The sequence below is a fragment of the Syngnathus leptorhynchus genome, chromosome 5 (genome assembly GCF_054491065.1).
Source record: "Syngnathus leptorhynchus isolate UIUO chromosome 5, UIUO_Slep, whole genome shotgun sequence".
NCBI lineage: Eukaryota > Metazoa > Chordata > Actinopteri > Syngnathiformes > Syngnathidae > Syngnathus > Syngnathus leptorhynchus.
In genome coordinates this window covers 14,781,127-14,807,310 of record NC_141199.1, presented here as the reverse complement: position 1 = coordinate 14,807,310, position 26,184 = coordinate 14,781,127, and the positions used below count along the sequence as shown (strand labels likewise).

Here is a 26,184-nt window from a genome sequence, read left to right as displayed (position 1 = left end):
CCATTATGACCACAAGTCCGGGAGTTGCCTAAGCAACAATAATAAGTGATGGTGTTAGTGGAGATCTTACTGCGAGGCATTAAAATCTCCACGTCCCTCTGTTTGTTAGCACTTCCCCCGCGGTGTTTATCCTCCTCGCCGCTATGACAGGTCAGTTAATATTGACATTATCTCCCTCTGCCACAATGACGGCTCAAGCTGCAGGAAGCCACTCATTAACTGGGCCCGGGCATGTATGGGGTATGTGCTCTGAGTGTGTGAGCGAGCGAGCGAGTGTGTGTGTGTGTGCGCACCTAAAAGTCATGTTGATTAGTGGGACGGAAATCATTAGCCAGGTCTAACATGTGTTAAAGAGATGATGGACGGCTCAGATGTTTATCTCAGCGAGAAGAACAGATTGGTGCCATTGCTCATGGTGCTCGCTTTGGAGGTCGAAATTTGAAGCGTAATGTGTGTCGAGGAGGGGAGGAAGGGGGGCTTGCGTCAAATAGTTAGACAGAAGCAAGGAGAGCATCTTGTTGTTTTGATCCTCTACACTGGAGGGGGAAAAAACAAGTTGGGTTGATTCCAAATTTTAAGGCAACAAATGATCAAATTTGAAAGCCAGTATTTCAACAAAATTTTTTTGCTTTGGCGAATGTTGGCTTTACCTGCATTTTGCAGAACAAAGTCAAGAATACAAAAAAAATATATATTTTTTCCTGACCATTAGAAGTGGAAACACAAAAAAAAAAAAATGATTGAATTTTGGGTGGATTTTTTTGGGGGGGGTGAGCCACTCAACGATTGAGAGTAGAAAATGCAGCAGTAATTGCAGTGGCTACACAAGTAATTGGAAGCTAAATTGGCTTCGGAATTAGACCCTGCCAGCTATCAGCCCCCGGGTGCTGCACACAAATGTGTGTGTGTGTGTGTGTGTGTCTGGTATATGCACATAATGTATGATAAAATAAAACTTCTTTTTTTTTTTTTTTTGATTTTATGTTTGAAACAAACCTAACCAAAGTCACTGTGTTTCCCTCCATGTTCCTCCAAAACATGTATGTTCTACTAGAGATTTCCAGTTAAGGGTTCCAGAATGAGATCGCTGACGGCAGTCTGCCCAAACAATTCGTAAGCGACTGCCCGGGGCCAATCTCAGGAGGCCTGCCATGACTGCATTGGGGTTAGGAACGTTCTGTTCAGTGATGAGTACAGATTCGGCCTCGGGCGGTTGAATCGTAGGGTTAGTGTAGAGAGGACGCAGTGAACGCTATGCTGATTCATCCACCAACAGAGTTCCATCGTTTTGGGATGGTTATCTCCCTCCGTGGAATAAGAAGGCTTAATTGTCATCATCTTCTGAGTTTGGTCATGTGACCTCCGCAAGATAAGCCCAGTGTAACATAGATGGATAAAAACAGTTTGTTTACAGACACCATCAAGACAAAAGATTTTTTTTTTTGGGGGGGGGGTAAAATTTCACGACGCTCCGTATTTTGATCTTTTGCCCCTTTTTGAATACAATACCGAAGAAACTGCTGAGGTTTGAGATCAAAGAATGAATAGCCAAATAGCACCATAGCTACTTTATTGCAGAAAAGAGCGCTTGGAGAGTCTATAGTGTAAAATGAGCCTGTGCGTAAAAAGCAATAGATGAGGTGAAGGTGCTTAAAGTGAGTATGTTGGGCACAGCTTGACAAGTGGGAAGACTATTTGGCCAATCAGGGGATGGAGAAGTCTATCAGGATTTATAGGAGAAATAAAAGATAAGGTCACTGTGTTGTAAGCTTTAATATTAATGTGCTATTTAATGACCCTTGCAGTGTTGGAAAGTAGCTTTTTGCGAATAGTAAGATATAGCTGCAGGCTCTTATTTGAGCTGCTGCTCACAAAATCGGTTTTTGGGTGGATTACATGAATCTTTTTCAAAACAGGACGAGGAGAACGAGACAGTCGTCGTGCTGCTCATCTCATGGTACGCCCTGTCTACATCATGATGGTACCCCTCGTGATGATGATGCGTAATCACGAAGCTAATTACAACACACTCCAAAAAAGCACATGAAATCATGTTTTTGGAGCAAGCGTCATCGCCAAGTCCTGAGAGACCCGAAGCTCATTGGTGTCATCAACATCAGTGGAATGGATCTTGATTGCTTTATTTCAGATGGTGCCAAAAACTAAACTAGTTTGAAAGCCTTACCCATTTTTTAAAATCCTAATTTGAAAGCCTAACCGTAATTTAAAATTGAATCAGGATTTCTGATTCATCCTTTTGAATCAAATCCTACTTAGATTGTACGTAATAGTGAATCTCTGAATAAAACTCCCCCCTCCCACCCCCACCCTTTTTTTGTTTGCTTCCCACCCCTTTATTCGGCCTGTCCAATAGGAACACCGGAGTCTTCGGCATGGGCCAATCAGCGACGAGGGATGCTATTGAATGGAAGTTTTTGAGTTTGTGACAGATCGAGTGTAAAAGAGAGTCGGCGTGAGACGGACTGGATTTAAATGGATGGGAAAAGTACACGGGCAGAGTCAAATTTTCCCTTATTTTGCTTTCTCTAATCAGGCTGGAATGCTTATAAAAAGTAAATAAGGAGATCTCTCTCTCGCTCTCTCTCTCTCCACCCCCCCTAAGTGTGCGTGGAGGAGCTTGGCAGGTGTTCGATCGCGAGGGAGCTGCTCGCTTCACTCAGTCTGCGCCCTGAGCTTCAACAGGGTACCATCGGGGGCTGCGAACTTTGAGGACCACAACCTCCGATAAGAGTTGACGGAACCACGGAAGATTTTTTAAATTTTTTTTTTTACTATTGGCGGCTAGGTACCGGAGTACCGCGAATGGACTGGCTGGTCCCGGGTAAGACGTCGGTGGCGGCGGCGAAAGGGCACCCGTGACGCAGTGGAAAGAGCACGGATACCCCAGCGGTCCTTCCTCCGTTTGACAACTTTTCTGCCGCCTTGCAATAAACTCTTTCTCGTGTCCTAAAAGAATAAACCTACTGACTGTGAACTAAAGAGCACAAAAGCAAAGGTATTTTAATCGTTCTCTAACCTGTTGTGCCACCGGCGGTACCCGACGCATTTACCCGAGGAAGGCGACCCAATCTACCGGGAGAGTAAAGCGTCTCGGCTACTACCAGTGTAGTTGGGGAGTACTAACTAAGCGGTTTAGTAAGAGTGATCCATATATTTCCACACTTGGAGTATTTGAACTCATCGAATCAATTACGGAATTGATCCCCGGAGAGCGGCTTAATTTGGGCAGAATTTACGTGATCGCTGCTGGTTTGCACAGCAAATCTCGGACAAAGTGGGATTGGAGATCGATAGTGGAGAGTAAGCCGATAAGTCAAAAAAAATAAATCCCCCTACACTCAAATGTAATAATTCAGCACCGCACGGAAGCGATGTGCACCGGCCAGGCGATGGAAGAGTCCGCCACAGCACGTCCACATCGCCGGGTGTTCTAGCCGTGAAGTCTCGCTGCCCCGGTGGCTCGGCTCCTTCCACCCTAAGCTGACTTTTTGAACGCCAAAAACCGACTGAAGTCATCAGCCGTGAGCCGTCTCAGAACTTTCGGATCTGGGAATTGGGACTTACCTTTTCGGGAGTGAACAGTGTTGCCTGAGGCTCCCCTATGTTGGGATTTCCGGAGGTCATGGAGGGATTCTCTCTCGGCAGTGTGAGGATGATGCTGAGAAGCCGGCAGGCTCCTGTCTTGCTCCTGCTGCTCCTACTCGGTTGCAACTACCACATGTTGCACGGCCAAGGTAAAAAAAAAAAAAATGCATGTATGATTTTTATTTTAAGCAACGTTAATACAGCAAATAAACTCACCTGTTTGTTTAGCATGATATGGCCACAAAAGCTGCAAGTGGGGTGAAGTAAAAAAAGATAATAGACATGGCTACTATTTGTCTTTTTTTTTTTTTGCCTCATGTTGCACTTTGCTAAATTAAATCAAGCCTTGTTTGTGAGCATTATGTGATGCAGATTGATGTCTGCAGGATTATGGTATTGTGTGTCTGCTTTGGGGAGAGTGTTAACCTTTTGCAAGCATTGATAATTCCCCCTTTTCAGTCAATGACCTGCTTAACTGAGGCCCCTGATTTGACACTATAGCAACACAAATACAGGTCACACATTCAAAACACAGGGCTTACTCATTCAGGTCACTTAGGTTGATCATTTCAGACTCTTTTTGCATGATTATACAGGTAATTGTTAAACCCAGTAAAGAGTAATGGGAGAATCATAAGATGGAAGTGCGATTCCATGCTTACATGTGTTCAAGTATGATTTGCTGTTCAGACAGTAGGGTAAGTGTGTGTGTGTGTGTGTGTTGGGGGGGGGGGATCAGACCAGGCAAAACAAAGACGCAAAGAAAAAAGGTCAGGCCGGTGTCAGCACACAAATGTTCTCTGGGTCACAGATGGTGCGTGGTGGGCGAAGGCTGAGACGTGGGGTTATGAGGAGGAGGGAGTTGGAGGAATGTGTGTGAGGTGTCGGGCGGACTGGGGTGGTGCTGCTGGTGGAGCTATTTGTGAACGCTTTGAGAATTGGATAGTGTCAGTGTGAAAGAAACAACACAAGGCGGTCGAAGAGGGTGTAGGGGGTTGGTAACGGGTGTGGGGGGGTGTGGGGGGCTGCTATTGGCCAAATGGGGAGTAGAGCTCTGCGGCGCCCCTGCAGTTTAATCGATGACGGCGGTATGACAACACCTCAGTGTACCTTTTCTTTCAGTCGGCATGCTGCCTATCTTCACTCGGTCCTAGGTGTTGAGGGAGGAGGAGGTGTGAGGCGGAGGTGCAACATGGCTGCAGAGTCAGCTCCCATTCCCCGTTCCCTCCTCCTCGTTGCGATGTCACCATCTCAGCATCAGCAGCAGCAGCAGCATCAGCACCCGAGTTCCCCCAAAGACCTTAATTGATGTGTCTCGAGGGGGCAACAAGTAAACCCTGACTGAATCCGTCGTATGTCCAAGTGGAACTTTTCTATTCATTCCACTGTAGCGTGGAAGAAGGTAGACAATTCAACCAACTCATCAACCAGTCATGCGTGCCACTGTAATCAGCTCACTCCCCAAAGAAGAGTCATAAAAGATACGGTTGGATAATTTGGGTCCCTTTACAATGCGAAGGCAGTAAAATGCGTACTGAACTCACCAGAACTGTTTGGTGGAAGCAAGGCTGTTTTTTTTTTTTTTTTCTTTCATTTTAATGTGGGATAAGGGGGGTAAAAAAACCGTGTAGTACCAGGACTGACCTGTGAGAGGCAGCATCCTGCCGCTAGGCATATGAAGAATGTGTAGCAATGGTAGAAGAAGTAGAAGGAACTAAGCTAGCTGTTAGCTTATTCGGTCAGTTTCCTCGTCAACGTTATATCATAGAAATTCTCAACACAACCTATTTGTGTCAAGTAATGACTAGTTAGTGGGATGTTTCACATCACAATCAATTAAACTGAATTAAATTCCTATTTCAGGGCCCTACTTAGCATGTTTGTGGTCGGGAATGATAGTCTTGCTGAGTTGACAGACAGCACCATCAGGCCAAGCCAATGCTTTAGATTTTTTTTTGAAGGTGTTCCGAGCCCTCTATCCCCAACATTTATTGGGACATTTTATTTTAGGTGGAGATGGATGAAAATCACGAGCAAAGGTTGATCCTACTGATCTCGCCATCTTTCTCTCCCCATGGTCAATCGATGCCCACACCCTCGTAAATGTAAGGCTTTTATACGAGCCAACCCTCGTCTCAGGGAGCACATTTAAATCAGCTCATCGATCTTTCATTTTAGAGTTTAAGTGACGGCAGCATTTTACTGTCTCCCCCCCCTTGCCTCTCATCTGTTCACCTCGCCGCTCTCCTTCCATTTATTCATAACTTATCCCGTCGCTTTCTGACCGCCCCCGTGTCATTGAGTGGGTTCAGCCCCACAGCTGTTGGACTGATTTACCTTTCCGGTATGGATACTCGACAGAGTCTCAGTCGGTAACTTTACATTCAGCTTGGAAGTCTAACATTAAGTTTAATTGACAATCTTCATCAGATTCTATATGGCAAGTAGGATGAATCCCGCCAAAAATGAGAGGACTTGGATGGACTTTTCGGTCAACTGACAATACCCTTGTTCTAATTTGCTAGCATTCTTATGAGGCATGACAAAGTTCCATGTAAAATTAGTCAGATGCCGAAAGTCAACCGAAGTTAACATAACAGTGACGCGGATCATTTGGTTTCGAACAGCTGTCCTGGTCACTGCGTAATAATAATAATGAGTTTAGAAGTAGACAAAGTCTAATGAAAAAATACGGCTGCTCGTTGTTAATATTGCCTAACCTTGGCCAAGGTAACTGTGGCGGCGGGTGGTCCAAATTCTTAAATGAATATCATTTAATATTAGAAAAGTTTCAGAACCACTATCACAAATTTGGAATCCAAACTACGCATTTCCCGCTTGGTATCTAACGCTCTTTTCCAACCTTTGCGTGGTACCGACGTCTACCGCGACACATGGTGGTATCGGTCATAATAATTGTAATTATAATTAGACACCTATGTCATACCAGCTGTTGTTTTTCACCAGTGGGGGGAAAAAATGATGAGGTGTGGCGTTTGTTTATTCCGGCGATACATCGGGGTATGACTTGAGGAGAATATGACATTATTGTATTTTCTGGACTATAAGGCGCACTCTCGATGAACAGGTATAATTTTGGAAATATCGCAGTATAAGGCGCACTAAGGGACACACACACACTGACTGACTGACTGACTGACTGACTGACTGACTGACTGACTGACTCACTCACTCACTCACTCACTCACTCACTCACTCACTCACTCACTCACTCACTCACTCACTCACTCACTCACTTTTGGAATTTTAGCAAGAGGGAGTGACTGCCCCGCTCCACATCGACTCGCTTATTTCTTGTCTGTCGGGAGGAACAAATCAGCAAGCCTTCTTCTAAAACAAAACCAATATCTCAAATGTTGGCAGAACTGGCGAGATTTACCCAGGTTTTGTGAGGCAGCAGGTGGCGCTATAACCCCGAAGTGCCAATTTAGCCTTGGAAAGGTGACTTGATCTTAGGGCAAAAATGACATCATATATATATATATAAAAAAAGAGAAGCTCGTTGAAACGTGCAAATACTTTCAATTCACTCTACCCGGCAGATCGGGACCAGGCTAGCTCAAAGAAAATCTTCCAGAAATTCTGTTGTGGACTTGTAGGAAGCCTAAATAAATTTGCTTGATTTTCAAGAGCAACATCGTGCTGCTCCTCTCAATTTCTGACTGTTTTCGTGGCTTTTGTTGAAGGTGACGTTTTGATTCAAGGACCTCGCCTTGTGCCTTTCTCTGTCAACAATGGTGCAAAGCAAGTATTTGAATTATCTCCAGAAAGGCTTTCTTTCCAAATTGTACTTGGTTGACACACAAACACCCATCATTTGATGTTCATTTTTTTGGTATTCAACTGAACGTAGCAGCAAACTTTCTTTATTAATAATCGTATCTTTATTAACCAGCAGCTAGCTAGCATCTTTTCATTCACCACTTCTGGCAGCCTTAAATTCCATCGAGCAATACTTGTTATTTTAAAGCTAATACAAGTCTCACCATGTTGAGTTGACCTCTTGAAATTTTTAAATCACGATTTGGATTAAAACTCCAATTGAACCTGTGGAACTGGTCATGGACAGATTTCTTTCTATGCTTGGGCTGGGAATTGTAAAAGTAACTCATGATATTATATCCAATTAATGGCTGATTAATCGAGTATTTATTTATTTATTTATTTATTTATTTATTTATAAAGGCTTCTGTTGTTGGTGATTTTGAATGTTGCCTTGGCAAATTGAACCGCCGGTCCCTGGATAATATTACTGAGGTTGCGATGACATCAAAACAAGCGTTCCATTTGCCCGATTGTGTATTCAGTGTATTGGAGCATCGTGATTTGCTTGTTCAGTACACAAGCTACACCCTTCTGCAGGTGCGTGTTCCCACTACGATACGTTTGATCCGCCACAGGTGCTTGAGAGGCAGGCTGGCTTCAATTTCTCACGTGTGTGTGTGTCTATCACTTCTATAAGCTCCAAGCGAGAAAAAAAAAAAGAAATCCTTTTTGATGTCACCTAGGAATAAGCAGGAATCGCTCGATGTGTGTCTGGCCAGTTTTTTATTTATTTATTTATATAAACCTATTCCTTTGATCTCGATGGGAGGAAGGCTTCAACCATGGCAGGTGGCTCCAGACTTGGCATGCAACAGACGTGCATGTGTGTGTCCGTGGCCAGATTACAGCAAAAGTGCTTGTGTTTGTCAAGAAACTCTTTCATGTTATCAAATGTTTGCTGGTTTTTTTTTCGTGTGAGCTATCTTTTGTTGCTGGGAGTAGGAACGGAAAAATACGAAAACCAAAAAAAATGGATTTGTACTGGCATTTTTAAATGTCAGAATTCTTCTGTTGGGAAATGACAAAATTCAGCTACGTAAAATTCACAATCATTTAGAGTGCAAATGTTTTTTTTTTGGCCACCGAGGTTCAGTCAAAGTTGCAAAAGGTCGGCGACCTCGAATGGTTTTAATGGTCTCGGCAGTTTGAAAGCGCCGGTTTACAACAACGTCTTCAAGACCAAGGCACTCACAAATTGTAGAGACCTTTAAAGTAAGGCTAGGGTTATAAAAAGAATTTTCAAACTTTGAGCTTTGATCTCAGGGAGCGCCATTCTATCCTTCATCTTAAAAAGTGCAGCAAAACCTTAAATCTACCAAGACATAGTCTTCCAACCTAACCTGACAAAAGTGAAAACGCTGATCAGAGAAGCAGCCTGGAGGTCCATGGTCACTCTGGCAGATCTGCAGAAATCCACCGCTCGGGTGGAAGACTCTATCCTTAGGATAACTAGATACTTTTCTTCAGAAGATCCAAATTAGTCAGACTTGATGGGAAGATAGATGGAGCAGTTAGAAAACCGACCTTGCCGCCGTATCCCGTCAACTAAGTCGACCAAACGGAGGAATCCAAAACTAACGATCGCTCAAATGTATTCAATCAGTGAAGCTTAACACCAGCTCTTCAGGTCAAAAGTTCTAATCTCCCTTGAATTCAATCTACCAAAGCTCAGACAGGCGAATATCATGAAGAGTGAACTTTTTTTTTTTTTTTTGGTGACATGCTTCTGTTCCCGCGAGCCTTGGAATGCTTGATGTGCCTCAAGCCTCCAGTCTGAAAGAATCAATGAGCACAAGACTGGAATACTCAGGTGGGAACCAATCAAGTTGTTGGCAACTGGAAGGAATGAATAGGAGGCACAGAAGGGAAGAATAGGAAGAAGGAAAAAAAAAAATCCCATCTCAAGTAAGAAGCGCCTTCGCCTTTGTCGCATTGTCAAGGAAACTTCTTGGCTGATGGACAGTTCTGTGCTAAAATTCCCGTGCTCGTAATACTTTTCTATAAAAAATGCCTCCGAGAGGAACATAGGAGCTTTTATGCCCGGTTGTGTAATAGTCACATATGGAAAGGTGCACATTGACATGATCAAACTATAAAGTGATATTTACTATTTTCTGACTTAACCACTTGAGTTTGAGCAAAAATCTATCCGGTTCATTTCAGCTGGATATTTTCAATAAAAGCGATCCTTTCGACTGACGTGTTTATTTGATGATAATTAGAGGATGTTGACAGAGAAGATAAGAAAACATGCATCAAAGTGCTCATCAAATGGGTGGGTTAAGAAAATGGAGTGGATTGGGGTGTCAAGAATTTGGGGTCACTAAAGACTGATGGATGCGAAAGGACAGCATAGAAAGGGACTTTTGAGATTTGTCGTCCTGACAGATGAAGAGAATTCCTCAAAGAAAGAGAAACTAGTTTGATGCTTAATGGACTCGCTTCATCTCCTCCCCAATATCCTTCGTTTAATTCCTCTCCGGCTGCTATTTTCATCCAATCATCGAATATTATGTTGCTCTTCTGCTTCTCTAGCTCATCTTCCATTCTGTGAAGCCTTACAAATTCGGACTCTCCCGTTTTACCATCACGTAAATGTGTTCTTCCTCTCTCCACAGATTTACTGTGTGTCCTTTTGTGTGGGAGGAGAAAAGCAAACAAATGAAAGCATTGGCGTGGAGAGAAAGGAGAAATTAATTATCCCATTTGCTTGTTCGTGCAAACTCTCCTCTGTAGGCACCGTGCAGCAGGAGGAGGAGGCTGCTTCAGTGTTTGCACAAAGACGCCGACCCTCGTACGCTTCGTCATCTTGTGCTCTATTCTGACCTACTGCCTTTCGCCCGCCTCTATTGGCTTTGTGTTTGTGTTTGACTCAGCAGAATGTCCTTGTCACTGCATTTTCAACCTGCCATTAAATTAGCCTCTTGGATGAGCTGTAGCTTTTTAAGTCTTGAAATGCTCTCTGTGTGCGTGTGTGTGTGTTCAACTGTAGTATCTGTGACTTTGTGTGTGTATAGTTTTCAAAAGTACTGGACTGATGGTTGACATAAACATTTGTGAAGTTGGTTGGCTATTAATTGGCTAAACATTGACCCCGTGTGAAGTGACGGGGCTTTCGCCATATCCGCTTATCTCATTTAAACGTATCAGAGTATAATGCACACAGACTTGTTGACGTAGCATATCAACACACAGAAAGGTTCATTTTTAGGTTGAATCGTTTACTATAACCTATTTTTGCTACTCGCCTCATCCTAGCGCTAAGTGCCCTGGTCCCATTTTAAATCCTTTGATATTGCTACTAGCTTCTATCTTGCTAACACTAAGCTAGTGTGCATCCTAGCGAGCACTAAGTGCTGTGGTCCCATTTGAATTCTTTTGATATTGCTACTAGCCTCATCCTAGCTAACGCTAAGCTAGTACGCTGGACATGGAATCAAGCTGTATTTTTTTTTTCACTGACTTTTGTTCCACTTTTAAGGTTCCACTTTTCACGTGTGAATAGTTAAGCATCGTTTGATCTATTCCATATATTTATTCCGCCATTAAAGTGGCCCATTTTTTTGTATTTTAAGCACATACGAGAGCCACCTGCCTACACTTCTGAAAGGCCAATTTGTAACAGTTGTTGCTAAATATGTGTCGCACGCTTCAGACAAGGTCCCATTTGCTGCGCCGTGCTATATGATTGCTATTGTGACCACAGCCTATAATTGTTCAGTGAAATAATACGATTTCCTCTCAAAGGCAAACTCGGGCGGGCGGGCTGGATTCCAACAATCTGCCGCTCCGCCATTCAGACGTCCTGGTGCCAGGCAAGCGAGTCTTTAATGGCTTTTGTGTTTGCGCGTGTTTGCATCCGGAGCTCTGTATTTTCTGCTCCGTATACTTCTTTGCCAAATTGACTTGATTAGTGCTTGCACACTCACTTTGTCTTCTTCAGTGGCTTATTAGGATGTCACACACATCAAGGTGTGTGTGTGTGTGTGTTTACCTTGTGTACCGGAGCATTTTAGCCCATTATGTTGGCGGGTAATTGCCTTGTGGATGTGGATTTGATTTTTAAAGCAGATCTTTTCGAAGGATTTATTTTGATAAAGTGAATGTTTCAATCATCTTCTTCACTCTTTTATTTCTTACATGATGGTAGCCCAATGCTTTTCTCAATGGAATTAGTTTGTATCATAGATGTATGAGACTCATGTAATGGCACAGCTTTCTCATTTTGCACCCGTGCGTGGACTTGTGGTAGTTTCCACATTATAAGGAGCTTTTCAGATCCCCTTTCATTTTTACTTGTTGGTCTGAACTCACTCTCTTTTTCCATGCCGTCACCATCACCTCCCCCCATCACGGTGTCGCGTAACTGCACACAAACTTTTTCCTTTTTTATTCCGGCAACTGGCCTCTTGCTCTTGCCCCCCCCCCTAGACACACACTGCTGTCCCCATTTCTTTCTTTCTTACATTCTGACATCCCTCTGGCTCCATACAAGGGGATCCATTCCAGAGGGGGCATCCATTAACTGCCTCCCCCCTTTGGCACCAGCTGTCGTTCTGAGTCTCGATGACTTGGTACTCCTTTTAACCGTGCGTGTGAGAACAAATGAGTCAGAGTGGAAGGGGTGCTCGGTAAATGTGGTCGGTAACTCGATCCGGGACCATGTGCAGTTAAAAGCATTAGTTTATAACAACTGCCAGGCCTGCCAGCATTTGCGGATAGAATAGAAGAACAAATGGGGTGTGGTACCTCACATCAGTGTGTGAAGGCGGGGGGGACATTGTTGAGCAGTCAGTGATTATGTGGACCCAGAGTTGTTAATTTGTGTAATCAGTATATAATTGGCATGGAGGAAAACACATTAATCAGACCAGAATAAGTCTCCGGTCGTCATGTAGTTATTCATTAGACCGCCTCATTCAGACAATCTTAGGCGTACTGGGGGCTGCAAATACCGGGTGAGCAAATCATATGTTTCACTAGCTACTTATACACAAAGTCCTTTTCATAATTGCATCGTGAGAAGGGTAATGGAAGAGCTTATCTGCGTTTGGGTTGGTATGTCACTTCTTTAGTCTGCAAAAAAAAAAGCGCAAATCATATGTATGAGTCAAGTTGGGTTGTTTGTCTAAATAAGCCGATATGATTCTCTGCGATATGAAAACGTCGCTGATATGTCCTGAGGGCGTGGCCATCATCCATCCTAATAATATTTTCTTGTTTTCTCATGTTCCAAATGGTTCCTCATGCTGCTTTGCCTTTACGTCTAAAGAAGTGCACATTTTATAGACTTAAATGGGGATTGAATTAGTCTCACTCACATTAATTAGGTCCATAAATGTCTGTGTGCAGCACTTTCAGCAGATCTTTTAATGCTTTCTGTACAATCATCAAATAAAGTTGTTGCCGTCGGTGTTCTCTGGGGATGCATGATATCTGCAGAACAAAAATGAGCATCAATCAACTACACAGATGATTTATTTTTTTCCCCACTAATATTTTATTCTTCTCAAATGATGCTGATGCTTGAATGTGTTTTGCAATTCAACCAAAGCACGACCGTGTCACTGTCGAATTGAAAGCGTGGTAAGCACGCTGACTTTATTTTCAAGCAATTAACCGTGTTGAATGTAATTCAAAGTCATTCTAAAATATTTGTAGCTGGACTTAGAAGAGTCCGAGAGGCTTTGTAGCACAGAGCTGCAATTTCTCAAAGTACGAAGAAAGCCAGCTAATCTCACAGAGTCCATAATGCTCTTGCAGTCCTCCAATCAATGACCAAACGGTTAAGCAAATCCATTCACAAACAAACACATTATTTTTAGAGTGGCGTTCTTATAGGCGGTACATTGGAGTGAAGCGTGTTTGAGGGTTTTTTTTTTTTTGTGGCGTGACAACCATTTCAACATCAAAACAGTCCTCGGCGTTCACATGCGTCTGATCCTGTTTTGGCCTCCCAAGTCAGCAGGACGCCAAACATTACAACATCTCTCAGCGGGTAAGAGTAGCCACAACATGCTAACCTACAAATTACACAGTAGAGCAACATAAAAAAAAAAAAAAGCACCAAATCCCAGATTGAAATCCATAAAGCTTTTGTAGATTGGTCACTTTGAGACGCCACCAGTTGATTGAAGATGTACTGACAAACAGTTGTTGGTGCCTGCTGGGACATTTACGTCGCATTTTTTTAAGATATTCAAGTTTGTCAAGTGAAAATCTCCATATTTTGATTGGAGCATTGGAGCCAAACACAAATTGGCATAGTGTCTTGTTTTCTTCAGAACAAACGATTGCTGCAGGCGTTTTGGGTTTGGAAAAGGAAAAAAGGGCAGAAAAGAGGCTCACAATCCCTTTTTAAAAAAGAAAAAAGAAAAAAAGAAAGCAATTACAGGTTGTCCACGCCAAATTGATGAGATTCAAGTCGATTTTGATTTGTTGTCAGTGGCACCAAGGATATTTATTCCATATAGTTCTTTTTTGTATCATTCCACACCTCAGGCAATAATGACTCCTGATCTTCTTCTTGGGCATCATCGGACCTTCAAAATAAAAGCACGCTAGCTGCTGCTGCCGACGACCTTTATGACCTCACAATGACGTCACGCTCTAAGGCTCTTACGTCTCGTCTCGCTTGTAATGCGCGTTTACGAGAACCAAGACGTTTCTCAATTCTCATTCCCTTACTGAGCTGCAGCTCGCTTCCTATGTGGTTTATTTCTTTTCCTGTTTTTGCTCTAATTGCTGTTTTCACACCACACTAAATTGCAGCAAGGATCTAGCAAGTTCAATTAAAACGGTGTAAAAGGTGCTCGTGTGAGTGTACTACTCCGTGTGTGTGCGCGTGTTTTAGTTTGCTTGTTAGCGCTATGCAAGAACCAAAGACCACTTTTTTTAATTACAGCTCTCCGATAATAAAGAGAGGAGAAAGGGCCGGGAGGGGCGGGTTAATCTCACAGTTCGTTTCACTCGTTGCATTTGGTTTTATACTTCCTTTTAAAGACATAAATCGCTGATCACCCGGGAAGACAACGAGAAGGCGAGAGAGAGAAAAGGGTGTCGGATATCGTATGGTTTTTTTTGTTTGTTTTTTTTAACTCAAAAGAATCAGTTGGTACACACTCATAAATTGTTTCTGTTTTTGTATATATATTTTTTGCATTACACTTAATGTTTATTTTGGTACATTGGTCCCGGGGAGTATTTTGTATTAATATGAATGTCAAGAAAAAAAAAAATTGATCCAAAACAAGTCTAGTCCAGACCATGATTCAATACCAAACAACGCCAATTAGGGCTGGCCAAGAATAATAAGTGAACTCACGATATAACTCAAATTCTAGCAAATGAATGTTTAAACATATTTTAATTATTAAAATATTGTCAGGAGAGCTTTTCTTCTACAGAATTGTATTTTGTTTGATTTGAAATATAGATTAATATTTACAGGTAAACATGTAGAAAAGAAGCCGCAAACAAGTTTGGAAACTCATGAATAAAACGTGTGTTATTTGAGGTACAAAAAGAATAAAACATCAAGAAACATTCCGGGGCATCTAATATTCAAATAGGGATGCAGTCATTTCTAGCGATTTCCACCCCACATTTGATAGTCAAGTCAAGTCAAGTCAAGTTTATTTGTATAGCCCTAAATCACAAGCAGTCTCAAAGGGCTTCACATAGACAATCAATTGATAGATGACAGACATGCTTTAGTTGAAGTCTTGTTCCTTCAGTGAACACACATTTTTTTTCTGCAAAAATATTTGGATGATTTTTCAAAGTGTTCAAAGTGCCATTCCATTTTTATTTTGTCCAAGCAGACCAAAATAATACCTGCATGTCACAGCATTGTGTATTTTTTTCTATTTGTATTACCGTATTTCCCGACTATAAGGCGCACCTAAAAACCCAAAATGTTCTCAAAAGCTGACCGTGCGCCTTATAGTCTGGTGCGCCTTATATATGGACTAAATTCCTACATTTAAACTGGCCTGAAGCATTCTGTCATGAAATCAATCATAAATGGTCTGCTGAAGACTACGAATCATGAATCAAAAAGACTATGAATTATTATTTTGTGATTATAAAGTAATTTGTTGTATCTGAAGTTGAAATAAAAAAGATTAAAAATCCGACACGATGCATTAATGGTGCGCCTTATAGTCCGGTGCGCCTTATATAAGGACACCGTTTTAAAATGGGCCATTCATTGAAGGTGCGGCTTATAGTCCGGTGCGCCTAATAGTCCGGAAAATACAGTATACAAAATCAATTTCAATGCTAAGTAGAGATGGTTATGTTTTGGTCTGTAACGTCTTCTTTGTATTGTATCGGAATGTTGCCTCTAAAGTCAATAAAGCTTTATAGTGGTGGCAGTTTGAGCCCAATAAATTAAAACGAGAACACCTTGGAAATCAACCAACAGCACTGAACAGATTGCGCTCCACTTTGGAGTTTGCGCTGAACTTTTTCTCCCCCCCCTTCTACATTGAGAGTGAAGCCAGAGGGTGATAAAGAGTCAAGAGAGTTAAAAGCAGGGCGGGAATGTTTTTTTTTTTTTTTTGCATCCCGTGTAGGCCGCGGGACTTATTAATAGAAATGCAGTTATGACGCCGGGCTCTACGGCGGGTTGCATTTTGATTGTTGTCGAGAGTTTCTATTCTCAGAGTTGCTGAGTGTGTATATGTGTGTGTGTTTTTGCAAGCACGTGTGTCTTTGCACCTCAGTCGCAAACAAGAGTGTTAAAACCTCTCTGCCCCATCCGAGACGTTGATGCAAGACATTTACACCTTGATACTTCCAACCCGCCTACTCCCCCGAGAAGCCTGTTCTCTCCACCCATGCTTCTGTTCTGTTTTTTTTATTTCCCCCCCAGCATGCTTTCAAGCCCCCCCCCCCCCCCCCCACCTGCTGTTCTCGCAAATGTTTCCCCGCCCGTGGCATCGTCTCTCCTGACTTCAGGTGTGTCTAATCATTGTCTGCTGTAAACTGTTTAAATCTTCCCCTGGAATGCTGTGGTGCTCAGTTTTTATTTTGTATTTGTAATTTATTAAGGAGGCCTCAGGTTTAATAAAGAAGCGCGATGGAAAAAACAAGGACAGTCAAGGTAAAATAATAATACATTTTAGGTTTCAAGAAAGTTTGCAGGATAAACTCTTATCAGCTTTTGGAACGATTCCAATCTATGGGACTTGCTCACCCCTCCCCTCTCTGCTTGCTGTATTTCCTGACAGCCAGTAAGTATTAGAAATTTTTGAAACAATGACTTTAAAACCGTCAAACCTGTAATAAAAAAAGTCAAATTAAATCAAACGTAATCAAAGTAGACATGAACCGGTATCCTCAAACAAATTTAGTTTGACCTTTGATCTTTGACATCGCTTAATAACCCATTGCGCTGTCTGCCATTATCTGCTCGCCTCGTCAATAACGAGGTCATCGTCAGCATCGACACGCTCCATAATACTAATTAATATCTTCCTTTTTTTTTTTTTTTTTAAACTGATCTATAAATCTCTTTCACATTGCGTATGCCAGCGCTCCGTAAGCCTCGGGCAAGAAGATCATCTATGCTTAAATCTGCTCCGAGTTCAACTTTCCCGGATGAACTTTTCTTCTCTCCGCCGAGGCGTCGCGTCGTCTTCTTGTTTGCATTTGTATGCATTTATTCACACTTAATGTAGCAAACATATTTTTCTTCTCTTCTTTCAGTCTTTTGCCTCCTTCTCCTCCTCCTCCTCTCACTCTGACATATGGCAGTGTGCTATCCACAGCCGCAAGGCTCTAATTTATTGAGCTAACGATCTACAGCACCTCCATGAATATAGAACGGTCTCGTCTCTGCCTCTCGCTGCGTCTTTTGCACGCCGTCTCGGCCCGTCTCCACGCCTCACCTGTTGTTCGCCGCATGTAAATGAGTAACACACACATACACACGCATTTGTTTAATCTAATTAAGCAGGAAGCTGTTTTCACAAGCAGGTTGTAAATACTGAGACTGTATTAGTGAAATGGAATTAGGCACGGCTCTGTACGCGCCTGTGTGCACCTTAAATAACAAAAATTGTGTTCATCCATGTGTGCATGGATGTATTTTGGCTAAGATGCACGTGTCACTTCATAATTTCACAGTTTATGAGTGTCAAACAAGAATGTATGAGCAGCTACTACGCCGGAGCATCATTGTGATTGGATTTATTGGATTTAGGGTGGTCACTGTGGAAGATTTTTAGAATCCATTTTTAGATCAAATAATCGGATATAATTTTGTTCGCATTAAAGTGTCTATTAAAATAGATTTTCCTCGATTATCGTTCATTAGCCAATTATTTTTTGGATTTTTATTCTTTTTTTTCATATAATTATTTTCATTTTTGGGTTATTTTGCATTATTTTACAATCAACAGTTAATCAATATCACCCAAGTACCGTATTAAATTAATTTTTTAATTTAATTATTTTAATTATTTTTTCTTTATATTTATATTATTATATTTATTCTTTTTTTTTTAATCTATTTTTGATATAATTATTTCAATTATATCCAAAAATAACTTATTTGAATTATTTTTGTCTATTCTGTATTATTTCGTGGATAAAAACAACATCAGTTAAGCAATATCAGCCAAGTACCGTATTGAGATGTCACCTGACTTCCATTTCATCTCTGCTCCTCTGCACCTTTTTTTTTTTTTTTTTCAAGCGTGGCTACGGGATTAGCAGCGATCCTCAAAGAATGAAAGAAGAGGTCAAAGCAAAGTTTTGGGGCCCAGTCACGAGGACTTTACTGACTCTTCTGGTTGCTATAGCGACAGATCCCCCCCTAGGATCAACTGCTCCACGTGGGGGACATGCAACACTTGTTAGCGTCGTTTCATATCTCATCAAAATTATAATAGACTGCAAGTTCCATTAGTGGCTTTATTCACCTGATCATTGATGAGGCTCTGCGGGGAGCTCTTTAAGAGTTATTGGAGTCTGTTTTTGGATGAATGGAAGCAGGGCGAAGACGCAAACAAACTGTCTCCTTTTCCGGCGAGTGTGCCTAAGTAGGCCATTGTAGCAGTTTAGTTTATGCCCGGCTCCTAAGAGACATCTTAATAAATTGCTTTTTCTCTGGCATGAAATCAGCGGGGAGATATGTGATTGGGAATACAATTTTTTATTTTTTGTATGTGATGAGCGCGCAGGGTGGGAATTAGCCTGCCAAATGTGGGCGATTTTTATGTAGTGGCACGTTAATTTGCTGAGTCTAGAAGCCATGGTGACGGCTAAGTATGAGTTTTATTCCTTTCAAATCAAATTACGGGTATGCTCGCTTCACTCAACAAGGAGACAGAGGAGGAAATTTGAGTCGCAAGTAAGCTTAACCTAATGACGTAAACGCCTAGCATGGGAGACTAAAATGTTTCGACTTTTGGAATCCAATCAATCTTTTTGTTCCGTCATTTATGCTATTCTTCTCCTCAGTAAACATCAAAAGCGTCACTTTTGTTATTCTTGTGACTTGGCTTGTACATTTCAAGTCAAGTCAAGTCAAGTTTATTTGTATAGCCCTAAATCACAAGCAACTTATACGATTTATATTTTATACAACCAGTTTATCTTTGCAGTTTCATTTTGTTATGAACAATGATGTGGTTGGAATGGATACTGTAAATACTTGTTCAATTCATTTCAATAGGAAAATTTGATTTGAAGTACATTACGTCACGGGTTTGGTCCTGGAATATATTAAGCACATAAGTCAGGTACTACTGCATTTCTATTTCCATAAGTTGTCACGGTAACATGTTTAACAGCTTCTGTTATTACCCCTCACGGTGTTGTTTAAGGTTGTGTCGCAGCTGTAAATCTCTCACCTTCATGTTGATTCTCTTTTGGTCTGCTCGAAGTGAATGAGAGTACGTAATCATTTAACATCACACAAATTGCTTATTTACCGAAATATTCATTGTGGAGTCATAGATTTTTCACATGCTGTTGGCATAGTGTCAGCTTTCAAACCACAGTGGGCAGGTGGACAAAAATAGTTTTTATTTTATTTTTTTAATATATATATATATTACGTTTACCCAGAGGGACAAATAATCTGCTTGGGAAGGAAGCATGGATGAAGGGAAAAGGCAATAAGGATAATATTTGCAGCTGGATGTTGCTCTAATTTGAGTTTCTTCATGTTTGCATAGCATTTTTAACTGCCTTTTTAATCTTTTTGTCTATTTACTGTGTTTTCTCCTTCATATCCGACACGCTATTTGTCCCAAATAATTAGTATTCATTTATTCATTCATTTGATGACTAAGGAGCCCTGTACCGATTTGCCGAACCAGCTTGCGTGTGGCATCTTGGCTTCAAGTTCTGAGCTTGAATTTACAAACGCTGGAATGTTTTTTTTTTTTTTTGTAATAAATACACAACACTTTTTAAGTAACCAGGGAAGATGCCTTTTTTTACTAGCTAACTAATAAATAATATTGACTAGCTAACTGGTAGAAATGGCCAATAAATAACACTGATCATAACAACACGGGTTGAGTTCTTCAACTTTCTTTTGACTCCTCATGGATGCCGTAGGGAGTTCTACCACCGTGTGTGGTTGGTAATAAATGCAGATCCATGCATCTATCCGCAGTTGTATTGATCGAGAGCTCTGTTAAGCCCGCTAAATGCTGATCAAAAAGCCCTCTGATACATTATGAGCCGATAAAGCCCTTTTCATCCCATCCCTTGACTGTCTCCATCCTTTCCTGTGGTTAAGGCTGCAAATGCAGGAAGCAAGACAATGAGGCATGTCAATGAAATGTGTCCCAAATAACAACACAAAATATGAAGGCAAACATTTTTGCGATGAATATTATTGAAGCGTGTTTGCTCACGATCATGAAGCGTTCATTTCAATTTGTTGCTGCTTCCGTGATGTTAAATTCTCTCAAATCTGTCTGCAATATTGGTTATCCCTGCCTGGTGAACGAATGAAATTACACAAATACAGTAGACACACACTTATGCACCCTAACCTCTGGACGGGGTCCCATCCAAAGTATTAAAGGGTCTTAAGAGGCAGAAATCACTAATGACTTCCTTTATCTCCTAAACACAGCTTTAGACCTGATCACCCGGCCTCTGAAAGCGGACTCGCACACACGCACACGCACACTCGTACTGACAAACCCAAATTCCATTGCTGGATAATAGCCAAAAATTAAAGTATGGCAATGTTGACAAGCCAGAATGGAATATGTGCTGTACTCCTCTATGATGATGATGATGATGATGGTGATTATTATTATTATTATTTTTTATTTTATTTTATTATTACTATTATTATTATTATGGATCTTTAATGATATATTATTATTATTATTATTATTATTATTATTATTATTATTATTATTGATCTGTTTCCAAAGTCCACCTTTTCAATTTTTGTTGTCATGATTTAGGTTTGCGGTATAGTCGACACATGCATACTCATTTCTAGACAGAAATTTGATCAATTTTCTTGGAAATGTATATTGAATAAGAATTATTGGGAAGAATTTTTTCACATTTAAAAGAAAAAAAGGAGAATAGCTGCCCGGCTTGTCGTCCCCTTGGTCTTACACAGGAAACAGCTCGTATTCCGTATTTGTTAGTGGAAGAGGCAAACAAACATTACTGAGGTACAGAAAATCACTCAGCAACCTCATAAAAGCCATTTTTATTTAATTTTTTATTTAACTCGCCCCAACTGCTTACAATGCTGAAAAACTACGGTTTATTGTGCCGTGCATACTTTTTCATACGGGTTTCATTTATTTGTATCCATCCACTTCAGAACAGCATCATTCTGCTACCGTATGACAATGGCAACTAATATAAATGGTAAAATGGCCGAAAATGGGCCACGGCTTTCATCTAAGAGGCTAAGGCCGGATTTGATTGAAACAAGTTGGAAGAGAAAAGTGAAAGGCAACTAGAAGGAGATTTTGCGGGATGAAGGAATAAAGACTGCTAAGCCTGGTTATCTTACCAGCTTTAAAAAGAAACACTTAACCGAGTGACCGGCTCTTAAATTTTTGAAAAAACGTCTTTTTCCTTCCCTGCGTCATATGTACTCATCCGTATTGTCGATCCGAGAACTGGAATCAATCACCTATCAAATGAAAGCTCTTTTTTTTGTTGTTGTTTACCTCTGCTATCATTATCTCTGAAGATGCTGATGGCGGAAGCAACAAAAGCACAGACGAGACGCACGTACAAGCTTTTTTTTTTTAGCTTTGAAGCTCTTTAAAAGCCTGAAAGCAACCAGCTGACCTTGACTGATATATTTCTGTTTGTGTGCTCCTCAAAAGCCTGAAAGCAAAAGGCTGACCTTGACTGATATATTTCAGTTTGCGCTTGGCATTTTGCAGGCAGGTAATCACTTGTTTAATGTCGGTACTTGACATCCTACTTTAGAGTCCTTCGAGGGATTCGGATATTTTTGGCATCGCTGATATGCCGAATATGGCTCAGAAACCGCGTGGACAATTTATCCATCCTAAAATATTATTATTTGTTTTTCCCAAGCTAGCTTATCCAACCATACATTTTCACTTTGAGTTCAATCTATTACAAAATAATCGTTATTTGCGACAATATAAGTGTAGTCCTGTGTTTTAATCAATATCCAAGAAGTAGCTCTCTGTTTCAGAAAGATTAGCAAGTACGACACCTCGCCAGAGTACCACAGAAAAGATTCAAGCCCTCAGACTGGGTTGACGACAAGCTAACCGCTAACCGAGAACAATCCGCTTTCTAGTATCTATTTAAAATCCTTTCATATTACAAATACGGTTTACGGTTTCATAATTCCGAATGACACATGGTATCAGAATACATTGTGACATGGCACAAAAGAGACAAGCTCAATTTCCGCCATATTTACTGAATGCGCTGCAGTGTATTTATAAAAAAGAGCCTACAGCAGCAGCAAAAGTTGCGACGCTAAAGTTAGGAAACCGTATTACAAACGATCCTGTGAACGCCCCCGGGGATTCCTCCGCATATCTGACCGCTTATATTCCTCAGGGGAATATAAATGATAACAGTCGGTAACTTTGGTGGAATTACGGGCTAGAACATTGTGATTTATGGAGTTCTTGCTGGCCAGTTGAGCTGCTAATGTTTCTCAATGAGGCATAGCTTCCTACTCAGCACTAAGGACCAAGTTGCACAGAAGATTGGACACAACACGCCATATCAGTCAAACACGCATAAATGACATCAATGAGTCTTAACATGCAACAAGACTAACATGTTAATGTGAACGTTTTCAGGAATGCCCATTAAGTACGTTCGTATTGGAAAATCAATGAAGTGGAACGCCCCGAATTTGAAAATCGGATTTACTGGGAAGTATGGTCTCTAAAGCGGTTATTCTTAACTGTGGGGGAAATTTTTCTAAGAAAAAAAATAATAAAAAATTTCATACAAAAACAACTGATTTCAAATGAATGTTATTATGACCAAGCGCCAATTGAGTCTCATTATAGCAACAAAGGCTGTTTCTTTCCTTTTTGTAGTCCTTGAGTAATTCTTTCAAAAAGATCCTTGTGGGTTTTTTTTAAAAATTGTAATCGATAATTGTTCATGCCATTTGTGATGCTAACATGCCGCCGCCAATGTGCTGCGAAGGGTAACTTCGAAATTAAAGCTTACCAGATAATACGTTAATGCCTTGACAGTCTTTTATAACATTCTATTATATTCTATTTTCATTCAATTAGGCCTTGTAGTGGAAGCTGGTCTGAGCCTACTTTTTATTTCCACTAACATCCACAATATTCTGGCTAGCAACTAGCAATTGACATCAGTCCCAACCTGCTAACTACTAAAATGATTATTTTTCATTTCCTATTATAAAAATGTTGAAATCAGATGTTCAGATAATATTTTCGTTTCAACGCTATTGCTTTTCCACTTGTTTGACCCGTCAGGTCAGACCACTAAATGTATCGGAGAAAGCTTTTAAAGTCAAAGACAAGGAGAAGACGGGAAAGGCTTTAGAGGAAAAGGAAAATAATCAAGTATATATCAGTGCATTTTGTCGGAGGGACTTAAGGCATCAAATGGTCTGTCGGAGTTGATCCTGACCCATTAGGCTTTTCCTTCACGCACACACACACACACACACACACACACACACACACACACACACACACACACACACACACACACACACACACACACACACCTCTGTCTATGCCCGGCAGCAACAGATGCTGGCACACGCAACGGCTTCCTTTGAATCTCCGTCTCTCCGCTTCCATTACTTACCCTCTCTATCTTTGTAGCTCCTCTCGCCGGCGAGATAAAATGCCAGTCATCCTTGGCTCTGATCGTAAACAACAAATGAGGGTCGCGGGCCAGAGTACAAGGAAACCGGCGTGCGACGGTTAAGACAAAGTGGGGCTAGCCGGGTGAGGAGAGTATGGAGAGAAAGGTAGTGGCTATTTGATAGTGTCAGCTGTATAGAGGCGATACAGACAGGCCATTCATCTCAATGGATCAGATTGCCGTCTCCGAGGAGTACGCCAACACAAAAGGCACACAGGAACACACACAAACTGAGAGCACTTGATGGAACTTGGATGCACAGAAGCTCTTTGATATACAAACCAGTTCAGGTTTCAGGTACAGCTCTAAAAAAAAAAAAAAATTTCTCCAGGGTTGTAAGTCATGTTGAGTTGACGACTACGAAAAGAGATGGAAAAATGGCTCGAGTGAAGTGTAGGTGTGGATGTTTCCTGTCAGAGTGAGGAGGAGTCTGAAAGGGTTTGCATGAAACGCTGTTCCCGTTCTTAGTCATATCACGGGGGACGGCGAGAAAAAGAACGGACTACCTTTGGAGTTTTACGAAGCCTACGAAATCCCCATAGACTTAACGAGGCCATTGTCGTGTTTGTCAGACACGGCTCGTAGTCTTTCTAAGAGGCTGGTTTCCTCTCGTAACTCTTTTCCGGAGAAGAACATTGTTGTATTCACAGACATTTTTTTTTATTAACACCACTAATGTTAGTCAAGAAAATAAACGTCCATTTTCTTAAAAGCATTTCTTCATTAGAGTGCCCTATTTATTTTTCCAATCTTGAAATCATAGATTTATACTCAGGCCCCTCATAACTAAATTATTTTTTCTTTTATTGTGGCATTTTGTCGACCTAGCTACGTTTGGCATTTGACTACATCTCCGATCAAGTTATATCATCCAATATAATATTAATTCTACTTTCATGTGCTGTGTTGGTATTCATCAGTCGTGTCATTTAAATGTCTGAATCCAATACTTGTATTTTATCTTTCGATATCTTTTTACACTAATCTCCTTACCCATCTCATGTTCTCATTGTCCTCCACTGAGAGACAGTCAAAGAGAGAGAGAAAAAAAAAAAAGCAGTCTTTTTGTCCATCTCTCCCTCTTTCTCTCCCTGGCTTTCTTCAGCGGCCATTATTCTGCTCACTCCGCTGCCTTTTTTCCCCTCGTCTCGGCGAAATCAACTTCTTTAGTATTCCGCTGCTGACGCCGTTGAAGAACAATCGCACTTTAGGCCTTCCCTCATCTGGCTGCGCATTTATTAGTCGAGCTAGTTCATTTCATTGCCAAACAGGCCGCCCCATTTGATGTTTACCTCTGCTTTGCACATTAGTCACTCGTAATGCCGCTTAGTTTTTTTTTAATTAAGTCGCTGCTGTGGCGGTTTGAAGTTTTAAAAAAAAAAAAGAAGCATGACAGAGTGTCATTTAGTGTTTCTTTTTTTTTTTTTTCTACCTTCCACGTTTTGCCATCGACAGGTAAAGAGACCATCGTTGGTGGGAAAGGGTAATCAGTTTCCTGATTTAATCTGTGGGTCACGTGCACTGAATGGATTCATCACAGGGTAGATAGATCATTGTCAAACACACACACACACACACACACACACACACACACACACACACACACACACACACACACACACACACACAGCACGCAGTTAAATGAGTGGTCAAAAGGAGGCTCTGTGGCATTGACACCGAGGTGACAGGAGGTCATGCAGTCTGTCTAGCTGATAGTGCTTTTTGTCATTTCACGTCACATTTAGCCACAAATCCCCCCTCCCTCAAAGCTCCACAGCTTTATCTGTGTTCCTAGATGTGGGAGGAACCCAACACATTTAGAATAACAGTTCTGGAATGTGGAACCGAGAAGACAAATGACAAGCGAGTGACGAGAGGGTTCATGGGTAGTCTCGTTTGTATGAACTTCTTTTGTGTGTGTTCACTCACAAGGGCAGCGTCTAGCTTTTTGTCTCGTAAATATATGCTAATGGTGTTATCTCGCCGCATCCAATCCTGTTTTTCCACTGCTGAAACCTTTAAAGATATATTTCTGCCATTTGTCACACTCCAGTAGGCACTCTGGTGTGTTTACGTGTGTGCAAGTATTCCGTAAGTTGTTTGGATCACACGTGAGCTATCCTCTCCATCATCAATAATGTCGTAGGATTGTTTGGAGTGATTCTTAACTGCACGGTATTGAGAGGAGCATGTTGAAAAGAGAGCTAATTAAATGTAGCTGCATTAGCTTTCTGTGCTAGCATACAGTATTTCATACCGTGCTTATTTTTTTGGACCTGATCCATTTTGTCTCACTACCATCTGCAGTTTGGCCAAGCTTGTAGTCAGCAAAGCTCCCCTGCTTTACGCTTCAAGCCCATATTTTCC

General features: G+C 41.3%; 1 protein-coding gene across 5 annotated transcripts in view; it reads left to right on the top strand.

Moving 5' to 3' along the window:
- The first annotated feature begins 2,467 nt into the window (after positions 1-2,467).
- Positions 2,468-26,184, top strand: part of sdk1b (sidekick cell adhesion molecule 1b) — a 138,160-nt gene continuing 114,443 nt past the window's right edge. For all 5 annotated transcript variants that reach the window (XM_085911585.1, XM_085911584.1, XM_085911583.1 and 2 more), the window contains exon 1: positions 2,468-3,755. In XM_085911585.1, coding sequence (XP_085767711.1) covers positions 3,623-3,755 — 133 coding nt within the window. In that variant the 5' untranslated portion in view covers positions 2,468-3,622. The remainder of the gene's footprint in view (positions 3,756-26,184) is intronic.